General features: G+C 40.0%; 1 protein-coding gene across 4 annotated transcripts in view; it reads right to left on the bottom strand.

Moving 5' to 3' along the window:
- Positions 1 to 5,553: 5,553 nt before the first annotated feature.
- The window catches only part of strbp (spermatid perinuclear RNA binding protein), a 39,235-nt gene continuing 31,655 nt past the window's right edge, over positions 5,554 to 13,133 (bottom strand). For 3 of the 4 annotated variants that reach the window (XM_049739037.2, XM_049739036.2, XM_049739035.2), the window contains 6 exons: positions 12,607 to 12,759; positions 12,390 to 12,524; positions 11,391 to 11,531; positions 11,109 to 11,238; positions 10,988 to 11,044; positions 5,554 to 8,941 (listed from right to left, as the gene is read on the bottom strand). In XM_049739037.2, coding sequence (XP_049594994.1) covers positions 8,847 to 8,941; positions 10,988 to 11,044; positions 11,109 to 11,238; positions 11,391 to 11,531; positions 12,390 to 12,524; positions 12,607 to 12,759 — 711 coding nt within the window. In that variant the 3' untranslated portion in view covers positions 5,554 to 8,846. Of the gene's footprint in view, positions 8,942 to 9,638; positions 10,068 to 10,987; positions 11,045 to 11,108; positions 11,239 to 11,390; positions 11,532 to 12,389; positions 12,525 to 12,606; positions 12,760 to 13,133 lie in introns of those variants that run through there. The other variant, XM_049739039.1, reaches the window with a different exon arrangement.

Genomic DNA, 13,133 nt, shown 5'->3' with positions numbered 1-13,133 from the left:
TAATATAATTAAGATTATCTGTTTATTTAGTAATTTATTTTTAATTTGATTTAATTTTACATTTATTTTATATTAATGTATAATATAAATATAATGTATTTTAAAATGATTTTATTTTTAAGTTTATTTATCTATTTTTTTATGTTTCATAGTTTATGCTTACATCTATGTTGGTGACGTCACCTTTACATTGTATAATAAGAAGTATACAGAACTGTAAAGCTACAATTTTCATCCCGAGTGGAGGTCCTGTACCATGGTCCACGTGACTATTGCTGCGATTCTTATTTTAAGCCACTAGATGGCAGTATTTATTAGGAAGAGAAAAACATTCCAGCTGCTGGTCGAAGTGGTGTTGACAGTCTTGTTTATGTCCTACTGTGACCCTTAAGGCTCCACAGGCTTCACCCCCTCAATTAAGACTTGTTTTGCTTTAGGCCTTCCATAAAGGAAGAAGTGGGCTGAAGATCGTAACACTTTAGGGACTGGATTCATAAACATTCATCCACCCACTCACACAAGTGAATATATTCACTCATGAAAATGAAATAACTACTGTCACATACGGGTGTCCCAATATTTATAAACAAAAACAATTATTATCCATTATTGTTATGATCCAGCAGTTTTTCCGGATGGACAAATAGATCAGTATAACATGAAGGTCGACACTAAGATAAGCATGCATATCGATCCCGGCAACCATTATCACTCTGTAAACACCTTCTTGTTCTTTCCGGTGTCTTCAGCTTGGTTTCGATTAATTCGGTTGTACCTGCCTCTACTAAGATGGATCAAAACGAGTAGATCTTTCTCACCTTTATGTGCCACCAGAGTCATCAGCAGGTTGCAGTAGTCATACAAAGAGACTGGTAGTGTCACAGAAAGAAGAAGAGCACTTCCGTGGAAATTTACATGGTCCTGTTATGAAGCAAGATGTGCAAAAGTATCGAGACAGGTTTAATTGAGAACAAAATTATTATTCGGAAACACTTGAACACGGGACGTGGAATAAATGATCTTCACACACTTAATTAGGCATCATTAGGATATAATTGATAATCCGAATATCCTGGTAAATTAATCACACTGATTAGTGGGCATGATGCATCTGTTTAATTTGCTTATTTCATTGGTGGCGCATTGTGGGCTTGATTATATCATTGAAGGCCAAGTCAGACCACAATTGCTCCTTGCAGTGCTTTTTAAAGCACATGGTGGATGTGTTGCTTTATTGGAAGCGATTCAAGGAGATGGGCTAGACTTTTCATTTTGGACCACGGCTCACTTCCACTGTTACTTCGAAAGTAATTTTCAAGAGAAAGCCTGTCTTTATGTGTTTGTGTGTGTCTGTGTGTACATGCAGTGTGTGTTTGTTTGTGCGGCACGCCGGATGCTTCAAAATTTCACCTTGATGAAAAACAAGCCTTCAATAATTCAACCATAAATATGAGCAACCATGACCTGAGGCATGGTTGGCACAAGCACATTGTGCACAAAAACGCACTGAAATCTGACTTGTATAGCCAAGGTTAAAAAAAAAATCTTTAAAAAAACGTTTTAAATCACTCTTAATGCTTTTAATTTCCACACACATGATTACAAGTAATTACAGCATCTCTTTGCTTGTGCATTGAAGAGCAGAAGGTCATTTTGTGTTTATTTTCTACTGGCTAAGGAAATTAGCCTAACCAATAATAAGTAAACGAATGTCAGGAAAAGATCAAGACAGTGCATTTCCATCCAGGCCTCTATTTATTTTAACAAGCAGAAAGGTGAGAGGTCAAAATGCTCAATCTTTTTTTGTCACTGAGGTTAAACCAAAGCAACACACAAACCAAAATAAGTGACCCCAGCTCTAACTATTGTCCCCATTGCCCCTTCTTGCATGAACCTTGACAACAAATGACTTCATTTTTTCTGAACACATAAACGCGGAAAATCATTGAGCTGTGATGGAAATTTTGACATTTAGTCTGACAAGGAAGACCTTTTTCCTTTAATAGAGCGAATAGCTCACCTTCACTACAAAAAAAAGCATGTAATCATACCTCCAGTGAGATAAATCAAAAGGCAATAAAAACAACATATAGCTTCATATTCATAGCTTGTCACATTAAATTGTATTTATTTATTTATTATTATAAATTTATTTATTATAAAAGTATATATTATCAAATTTATTTATTTATTATTAAATTTTATTTATTTATTTATTTATTTATTTATTTATTTATTTATTTATGTGTAAACACCAAGGCATCATGTGTTTAGCAAATCTGCCTTAAAAAAATGGACTAAATTTGACCCGTCTCTATAACGGCATGTAATGCCATTTTTGTGCCCACAGGACCCCCCCCCCCCCCCCCCCCCCCCACACACACACACACACACACACACACACACTTCTCCAGCTCCATATCAGTGTGCGCATGTTTTCAGATGTTAAAGTACCGCCAAGAAGCCGACACCCTCCTGGTGTCTCTCACGTCTTGTTATAGCTTCCTAATTTACAAGAGCCGTCAAGCGTTTCAAAAAATGTATAAATATATAACCTTTGTACACACTGCCACCTTTGTCTCACTCTTGATTTGCGAGAAAAAAAAAAGAAGTCATGTCAGACTCACCGTGCCAAGAAGAGAGAGCATCTGGGACTGATGATACTTTGTGCAAGGTGCTGGCACTAATGATGGCCCAGCTGCCTTACTGCCTGGACAGGTGACTGAATTCATCCATTTTCTGTTTTGTTTCTAGATCTATTTGGGTCACAGGTGAGTTGGAACCAGTCGATTTCGGTCACCAGCGAACATCAACCATTCACGCTCAAATTAGGGGCTAACAAGTCGACATGTCTTCAGTGCAAATATAAAAACTCTTTCCTTGAAATTGGACAGTGGCAAAACAATTTATCACCCTTTAGTGCACAATCCAAGTGAGTGAGTCTGTATTGTATTTTTGTGTTTGACTGTTAGTAGCAATAAAATCCTCAAAGTGCATCTATTACTCTTTTTTTTTTCACTTCACTCTAGCGGGCAAGGCACCCTTCCTTAGCTTTATTTTATACGTGACTCTCCATAAAGATGTGCCATTTTATGCGCTCGACTTAGATGACCCCACCCCCTGCCGTGAAGCTGCAGCTCTCAATAGTGGCAGCATGGCCTCGGGCGCCTCATAGAACTTGATCCTTAAGTCCGCTTTGCCTCCTGCTCCCTCATCCATCCATTCCCTTGCTCACCTGCCTCTTTTCTTCCACTCCTCTTTGTTAACCCAAGGTCATGTTACCACAACATGCAATCTTATTTCATCATCCATCATGCCTTCTTTCCCATCATCTGCCTCTTCCCATCCAATCAAATTAAAAATATATATATTTATGAATTCCTCCTTTCATTGTAGCTTCTCGCTGATGAAAAACAAGCACATTTTATTGAGTGAATGCTGTCACCACAAACTCATTTAAAATGTAAATCATGATCCGCCTGAGGCGCTTTCCTAATGCTCATTATTGAGTTTCTTTACAACTCGGGCATACATTTGATGGATTTTCTTTACTGTGTCATTGTGCAATCCGCTCTGTATAAATCCATTACCTCAGCAGGAGGGGAGGGGGGGGGTGAAGGTCACGAGGACCCCACGGGTGAAAAAAAAACTTGCTCTCCTGTTGCTCCCAACCCAGTTAAGTGATCAGAGTCAATTATGGGATGTCTTCCTTTAATAGGAGTTGCAGGTCAATAAACATGATTATTGATTATTTAGCATCTAATGCTATGGCTTTTACATGCAAGGAAAATTATCCAATAAAATAAGCAAGCACCCTCGCCACACATATCCGAGGACAGCTGAGTCTCCAAAAAGCCACGCGCAATTAACACCTTTTAAAATCAACATGCCAGACAACCAACAAGCCGCGTGGAAGGTTTCAGACATGATTAAGTCAATTACCAGCGCGGATGTAAATATCCTGCGCTCATTTTCAACTCTGTTGCCAGGCCCAAAAAGATCCTGAGGATCATTAGTGAGGGAGTCAGAGAATTGGTGTTTTTAAGTGAGAGCGGCTAACAATGTCAGACAGATAAAGGTTGTAAAGAAAGCCAGTGGTGGGAGATTAAGAAAGACCCGTCAATCACTTTGCGGGGCTAATTCCATCAGGGCACCACGGCTCCCATTGCTCTAATAGTCATACCTAAAATATCCATCCAGACGCATACCAATTATCACACACATTTAAATTGCGCACCCAGACAATTAACATGCTTGCAAAGAATGTCCTCTGCAGTTGACAGAAAGAAGGGAGAAGAAATGGGATCAGTTTGCGCTTAATACAACTAAATCCCCATTTTACTCGCTTGGATCCGACGCGACTTTCTAACGGGTTTTTTTTTTTTTTTTTTTGTCAATATATTTTCAAGTAGTATTTTAAATGGATGATATAAGGCTTGGTCTGGCAGCGCAATTATTTTTTCCCATAGGAAAAAAATCAGTACATTTGAAGAACAAGTTTAAACCTCTTAATATTACAACATAAAAACAATATTATTATTATTATTGATGTGATTGTACCACTTTTTTATAATTTTTTTTTTTTTTTTTTTACATTTGGCAGTTTTAGCCACATCCCGACACAATGATTGTGTTACCTTCAGAAAGGCCGGTCCCCACAGTTGTCGTTCTAAAATGATGAGCTGTTAACGATTGCAAGTGAAACCGGGTCAATTTTGTCACAGGGCCAAGAGTTTCCTTATTGCTGTTCGGGGGGTGGGGGGTCAACGTGGATCGTATGTCCTAGAGCATAGCTGGTGGCTTTTCCACATTAGGGTGGACATACCTGACTGGGGAGGGAATATGACAACGAGGCAGACCTGACATTCTTATGGAGCAGAGACAATTTTGGAGTATTGTGGTACGCTCTGTGTTTATGTCCAATGTATTTAAAAGTAGCAATTAGAATTACATCATCAAGGTTGCAGATGATTGACAGCTCATATTTCTGTACACTTGTATGAGATTATGGCCATGTGCCAATTATGAACGACAACCTTGGCTCTGATTATAGAGTACCATCATAAAAACCTACTATCACTCGCATATGTCACATCGTTGACATTTGTTGGCTGGAAGCATTGCAAATGTTCATTAAATGATATTTGACACATGGTGCTAAAAAAGAAAAACTAATACGATGCGCTAATAAAACAAGCGAGGGGATTGGATGTGTTTATCTGATGTTTTTGTGCTATATGTGGCTAATAGTTGGCAAGCTTATGCGAGTTTCCATGGTGGCTTCTTGAAATATCATCAGATGCAAAAATAACACTAATTCAATAACGTTTGGACTCTGTTGCTAACCAAAACAGCAGCACACCATTTTTTTTTTTTTTTTGAGGGGTGATTTTGCATATCCAAACAAATATTTAAAAAAACAAAATTAATTCAATTTAATAGATTAAATATGGTCAATATAATCAAAATCACATTTATTGTGCAAATATATATTTTAGAATATTGTTGCTTTGTGAAACCAATTAGTCGAAAATTAGTACACTAGTCGGCATATTGAATGATTCAGCACTTTTGCTTTTTATTCTTCTCTCCCAGAGGCATAAATGAAGTGAAATGCAAAGCAGCACTGCTGTGAACGTTTTGCTACCAAACAGTGAACACAGCACATTGGCATCACCTCCATCGTGTTGTCCTTTCGTCTCCTACAGCGCACTTCCATGACTTAAGTAGACTGTGAAGATTAAATATCGCTTTGTCCTTTCATAGGCAGCATCAGAAAATGATTAGTGTCAAAAGCTCATTTAAAAACAAAAAAATATTTACAGAATCAATAAGACACAATATTTGTCAAAATATTAGAAATAAAAACTCAAGGAAAGAATCATGATGCGCCCAAAACATTTCAAAATGTATAGCAGATATATGCATGTGTCCATATATAGTCCATATTATTATGTTGGTTTACTCGAGCAGTAAATACATTCTACTCTACAATCACGAGAACAACATTGTGTACATTCCCAAAGTAAATCTTCCATCCTTCAGCGGTACCGTGTTGAACCTTGACCAGCAGGTATGTATGCAACAACATGCTTCATGTGTGTGGCTACATGAATGTGTGTGTGTGCAGGACTCTCGCATACACACACGGGGAAAATGATATGATCCGCAGTTATTCTGGTCAGATGCGCAGAAGAAACTCGATGCCGGATCTATTTGTGATCTATCTGTGCTGGCCTGCAGGAGTCGGAATACGCTCGGTGGCTTGCAGACAACAAGCTTGTGCGCTATTTTTCAGTCAGTGGCTGCATTTGCACATTACTGTCAGACTGTGACCCATTTTAAAAAATTTGAAAACAGAAATATTTCATGAGCCAATGAGTCCCCTGTATTTGAAATTTACATTCAACTGGTTCAGTAGGTTTTGGAGCCCGTTGAGACAGTGGACATTTCCCATCCTCGCACAGCCCGTCATCCATTTTCTTTTTTAGCTTGCAACAACTGAGTTAATATAGCAGATCTCCTAAAAGTACTTCACAGTTGTGATCGACAACCCACAATGTTTTTTTTTTTACCCACAAAAAATATTTTACATTATATAATTTATATATTTAAATTGATTTATTATTTTATATTTATTAATTAATTTATATTTTATTATTTTATATTAGAAATTCTACAATTGCATGCTTTATGAGACCCACAACTGAGTTAATATAGCAGATCTCCTAAAAATACTTCATGGAGAATTTTTTTTTTTTACCCCCCCAAAAAATATTTTACATTATATAATTTATATATATTTAAATTTATTTCTTATTTTATATCTCTAAATTAATTTATATTTTATTATTTTATATTAGAAATTCATCAAAAATCTTATCTTCCATCCCTTCTCATCCCATTCCTAATATATAGACACATATATATATATACATATACATATATATATATATATATATATATATATATATATATATATATATATATATATATATATATATATATATATATATATATATATATATATATATATATATAAAAATTCAGTGCGCATATATATATTAGTGTGCATGCGTAGCCAGGGTGACTGCTACCGTGAGACTGTGGAGTCTGGAGGGAAATGAGGAGGTTGCTCACTGTCTACCTCATTAATATAGGCCATCTGGAGGGGGGGCATGGGGATGGGGGGGGGGCACGCAGCCCAGAGCCCAGGCAGGAGGGGAAAGACTTAAACGGTAGAGAAGGTCAGGATCCACTCGATAAAAGTGCGATCTGTCCTCAACCTCAGCTAGCCGATGACAGAAACCTGAACATGCTTATTGATTTGAAGAAATACAAATCAGGACTGGAAGTATGCCATAAATGAGCAATATAATATGTACTACTTTAACGGGCCAATTTAGACCTCTGCCAAGCTTTGAACATTTATCACCTGCAGAGTCAATGAAAGGCAGGCTGGAATCCGGATCCGACCTTCTTGAGGTAGCTTTGTTGTTTATCGCCTTGGGGGAGGGGGGTCATAAAAATACCCTATATCATACCTTGTTTCAAATCTTTTATCGGATTGTGATCGAGCCTGAATGAACAGCTTAATAGTTTTTGTTAAACTGAAAAATAATTTGAGTAGGGCTATTTTTTCAAGATTGCTTTCAAATTGAATTCAGCACACTTTTTAGTTTCAATTCCCCACACACACAGACACACATAAAAAAATCCAACCTCCCCCACTGTTAAATGAGCAGCAGCAAGCCGGTTGTGAAATCTAATTGCTGCTCACCGAGACAAAGCAAAACTAAAGAAACGGCAATTAAATCCCCTCTCGTCTTCCGAAAGTGTCAAAGTACAGCCACTGAACGAGAAAAATTCCAACTCCGACCGTATTTCGGTTAAGAGGCCCCCTCTAATGATGCAACAGAACTTTCGAAAAACTTAGTCCACTATCAACTCATTATACGCATTTGTGTGTGCTTTTTTTTTTCTTTCTTATTTAGGCGAATGAGCAAATTCCCGTCAGAGCTGACTTTACATGTTTTATAGATGATCACGTGCTCCCACGACACACACACACACAACAAACAAACACAAAAAGCATTCCCTGCCAGCAGTGAGACTTTAGAACATGTGCTTTCTCACACAAAGTGTGTGTGTGTGCATGTGTGATGAGCAGATAAGAAGAAGCGAGCACCTCTTGGCATATAGGCTCAGACCAACTTCAAGGAAGGGAGGGAGCGTCAATATTATTCTAAAGAGCGGCGATTAATAGGAATAATAGCAAAGATAATATTCGATAATATTCTCCTACGATTAGCTTGTGTATAGAAAATTGGAAGAAAGCTATAGTGTGTTATTACAGGTACATTTCACCGTATCATCCTAAAATAATTTATAACAATAAGTTATCCTTTAAAATGTATTTACATACATACATTGTCATATAGTCAACACGCATTTTCGATATATTTGTGTATATGTCACATGTACACACTCACACACATATTTTGGATACAATCAAGACGAGCTATTGCAACGCCGCGTTAAGTCGCCGGACATTCTTCTTGAAGAGAGGAGTTTGTGTGTATTGCTATTGCTAGAAAGACCAGCCTCGTTCACGCTTTTCTCGTGAAGTATTGCTTTAGGGGGGGAAAGTAACTCCGCCGTCCCAACCCTCACCCGCCATGACGCGTCCGCTTCAAAAAAGAAGACGAGCAGTCACGTTCCGCTGCCTGTTTAGAAATCGGAGTGCAGCAGCAAGAATAGAAAGGCAAAAAAAAAAAAAAAAGAAAAAACAGGCAGGAAGTGTGACGAGGTGGTGTTGGTGGTGGTCCAAAAACCTGTCATCTCCTCTAGAAGTCAGAGAAGAGATCCTGGGGGCCCAGATGGATGATGAAGGGCGCGAGGGTCCGCGGCTGGTAGAAGGGATTGTCGATGAAAAGACCGCCTGCAAGGAGACACACAAAAAAAAAAGACACAATGGTGACACGTCTTGAATACAGATTTCGACTTGAAGCACTGGGAAGGTTACACGAGCATTTTTTTGGAAATGTTCCACCAAACTAAAAGAGATTACCGGCAAGGTGGTACATTTAAATGATGTTTGCATATAAATGGGAGATGATGAAGGGATTGTCTGACATTTTGAAAAATGCTTAATATAGGAAGTTAGGAGCCAGCATTTAAAAATAGACATTCACACCAATTTAGATTCAAAACAAACAAGAACTGAAAGCGGCTTCAAGGAGAAAGTCAAATAAATGTCAATCATCAAACACATCCCGAAAATATTCTGTACTGCCAGTGATTCGACATTGTTTTTTTTTTTTGACACTGAATACATCTGAAACAATCACCTGAGCCCCCGCTGCAAAAAAAAAAAAAAAAAAAAAAAAAAAAAAAAAAAATCAGAACACACTTGTCAGCCTGACGCTCAGTCGCGCTGTCGGCGGGACACCTGGCAAGTTCGACTCCACGGGAGGTAATGGGATCGTGTAGCTGAATTCACAACGCCGGATCTGACTGACTAAAAGCTTTACAAATGGTCGTCTTGCTTTGGGCTCACCGAAAAATGGATGACACGGGATTACGATTGAAATTCTGTGCGCAATAAGCAATGAATGCAATAAAAAAAAAACTCAGACTTCCACTTTTATAGGAAAAACTTTATTCAACATGATTGAATTATTCCTATACATCCCTTCACATAGCTCATCTTTACATTTTACAGAGAATATGTGTGACGTATTGCAAAAGTCAACCCCCCCCTCCCTTGTTGAACAAATAACAGATATAATTTAGAATGAGAGAATAAAGTAAAAATTCACAGTACAAGTCCACAGTACAAAGTTTTCGACTTCAAAATCTCTAGTTTTCCTTTGTATGGGCGGATTGTAATAATAATAACAATAATAAAAAGAACTTCTACATTTCGAAAACTTAAGTCTGCAATCCTCTCCCCAAAAGTGTCCCTGTTTGGTTTACATGTCTGCTGGTTTAAAAAAAGTGGTAGTGGGGGACGGGGTAGGTGGGTAATTTCATGACGGGCAACAGAAGCATTCTCTTGGGCAAACCTAGAGGGGAGACATGAGAAGAGCACAGCTCCGAGTGAGTGAGTCAGCGTCGGCGTGAACTACGAGGCACACTCGTCAGAGCTTTGATGAGGAGGCGGAGCCAGCAGCGGGAGTTAGTTGTTACGCAGCAGCGGAAGGAAAGCGAGAGCCAGTTCAGCACAGCTTTTTTTTTGTCCAGAGGAAGATTGATTAAATACAGCGCTGTATTGACCGACTTCCATCTAGTAGGGGAGAAGCTCAGATGATCATCGAGCGGGGCACGCCTCGTTAGTTCACCAACGGTCAAAAATGGAAATGTGTGAGGCGACATGGCGCAACCTTCTTAAAGTCGATCTGAAATAAACGTCATCGTAGCCGATTTGAAATTGGTAAGCAAATTAGTTGAGATTGACTCAACAGCGCCTCTAGTGGTTCAAGTCAAGTCATATCGTCATCAGCAATTCCGATATTTAATCGATGACTGCGCCTGTTCCTGCAACCTATACCTTCTTTTCTTCTCAGTCATATAATTGTTGAAAATAAACTACCACAGCACTCAAATTTCCTTTTGGGATTAATACCACCTCATTTGATCTTATTTTAGGAGCGGAAAGTCAGACAGAAGCGCTTGGCTGAATATCAAGTGGCGAGCAGACACTTAGCCAAAGAGCACATTTCCTTGCAGATCACACGCCAAACACACACACACACACACACACACAATTGCAGAAAGCCTCCAGCCCTGATCAGCATTTAATCAATTGGTCAAAGTTGAAAAACTTAAAGGGAAGATGAGAAGCCAGAAGAGAGCAACTTTGAGCCATTAGGGTGATTGCACTTGCTGTTGAGTGAAGACTGCATGGTGGGGGGAGGGATGTGTGTGTGTGTGAGAAAAGCAGGAAGTGGGCGCTGCAACGGCAGGAAACAAAAGTGACACGTACCGTAAGCAGGAGCAGCTGCGGCGGCGGCGGGGCTGTAGGCGTACGGCGTTCCGAAGCCTGTTAACAAAGCGAGCAAACGGTCAAATTCCGCACCTGACTCGGGCTGACAGATCAAACTTGCCTGGCGTGACGTATCCCGGCGCCGCGGCGCTAACGAAGGCTCCGCGTGCGAGAGTGGCTCGTCCTCTTCCTCGGGCTACCTGAGCTGCCACCGCTGAGGCCGCCGCCGCCGCAGCCAGAGCTCCTTTGGTCTGAACGGGAGATTTCATGCCGAATTAGCTTCCATACACAAGAGAGAGCCGGTGTTTGCTAATTAGAGAGTCCCGACGACAACTCTGCGATGCGCTCATGCGATTTCCAACCACCATTCACACTCGATAAATGAGTCTCGTGTGTTCCTGACCTGAGGCAGCAGCTTCTTTTTCTTGTTTGCAGCAGCATTGGGACCGGAGAAGAGTTTTTCCAGCGCGGCCAAAGCAGCGCTGGCCTTTGCTACCTTTTTGTTGGGGCCTGCCCCACGGAACTTCTGTCCGTCTACTTCCACCTGGGGAGAACAGAATGAGTGGTTTAAAACATTTTTTTTCCTGTCAAAACAAATTATTACTTCATCCCCAAAACCTTGTGTTTAGCGGCAATCAGCAACTCAACCAAGGTCTGGCGGAACAGGCTGACTTGCTTAGCGATGCCCTGCTGTCAGAATCGGCTTGCTAATCAATCAGCAGAGCAACGGAGCGACGAGGCATGTCAGAAAACAGCACGCCTAGCCGACAGCAGGCTCACTCCGTGAACAAACTTGACTGATTGACCGCACTAGAGAACAGTTGGTTCCTCTGTGTGCGTGTGTGTGTGTGTGTGTGTTTGGCGTACGACTTCATTAGCCAATTCAGCCTGAGTACAAGTGACGTTGACTTCTTTCCCCATCTGAGGCCATTTGTTTTGAAAAGTCAAATAGAGGCAAATTGCGTGGGCCAATCGAATATTGCATTTTTTACTTGGAGATAGTCACAAGGAGTCATGCAATGTGACCTATAAGTAAATATTTTGCTTTTAATCTTTTTTTATGTGTTTTAGGTCTGCAATTAACAATTAATTGAATAATCGATTAATCCGCTGATTATTCTGATATTGGAGAAGATGGAACTATTTACAAGATGAACTTCTAAGGGTTTGGACAATTTGGGTACTTTTAAATTTAAAAATGTCAATGGTTAATCGATTATCAAAAATTAGTGTCGATTTGGTAATCGATTAATTGAGGATTAATCAATGTACCCTAGTGTGCTTGAATGATTAATCGATTAATCAATATGCGCCTGAATGATTAATCGATTATCAAAAATCACCGTCGAGTAATTTAGTAATCGATTAATCAATGTGCCTCTAGTGAGGTTGAAGAACCCACCTCCATGACAAAGCGCTTATCGTGGCTTCCTCCGCTTTCAGAGATGAGCTCGTACTTGAGGCCTCGTCTTTTTTCGTTCAGCTCCATGACAGGGTTCTTCCCACTCGCCGTCAGGATGGGGCCCTGAGTTCTCACCTGAACAATATCCGGAGAAATATTTGTGATTGCCTTGAGGAGCTCCAAATTGTTTTTTGCTTGTTTTGTTTCGAAGGCCCACCTCCAGCGTGTTGGAGCCGTCTGAGGAGTGTGTTGCGTTATTGCTCGTGTGCGAGGACGTCTCGCTCTTGCCTTCGCCGTCAGACTTCTCGTCCGAGCTCATGGGGTCCAAATCTGAGTCAAAACCCGTCGGGTAGCCCATCGCCTGGAGAACCTGCAGAAGCGAAGACAACTGTGACCTCAAAGAGCTATTTGACAAAAACAACAAAAGCTAACAAAGGGCATTACTTTGTGTATGACATGAAAAATGTCCATGTTGGTTAGCTAGCATTTTCACCAAAAGCATTGGCATCAACATGGCAGCATTTGAGCAGCGAAAAGAGAAAATGACATTTTTTCTGACCCGCAGGGTGATTGTGTTTACTGATGAAGAGATCACACGTGATGGGGAGAACGAGAGAGGAGGCGAGAACACAAAACAGAGAGACGGGGAGAAAGCCTTTTATGGGAATGAAGCAAATAGCGGATTATCCCTGCTCTTTGCTCTGGAGAGCCTTTTTGTTCACGGCTACTTTAGGATTACATGGA

This window comes from Syngnathus scovelli, chromosome 13, assembly GCF_024217435.2.
Source record: "Syngnathus scovelli strain Florida chromosome 13, RoL_Ssco_1.2, whole genome shotgun sequence".
NCBI lineage: Eukaryota > Metazoa > Chordata > Actinopteri > Syngnathiformes > Syngnathidae > Syngnathus > Syngnathus scovelli.
This window is presented reverse-complemented; position numbering and strand designations above follow the sequence as displayed.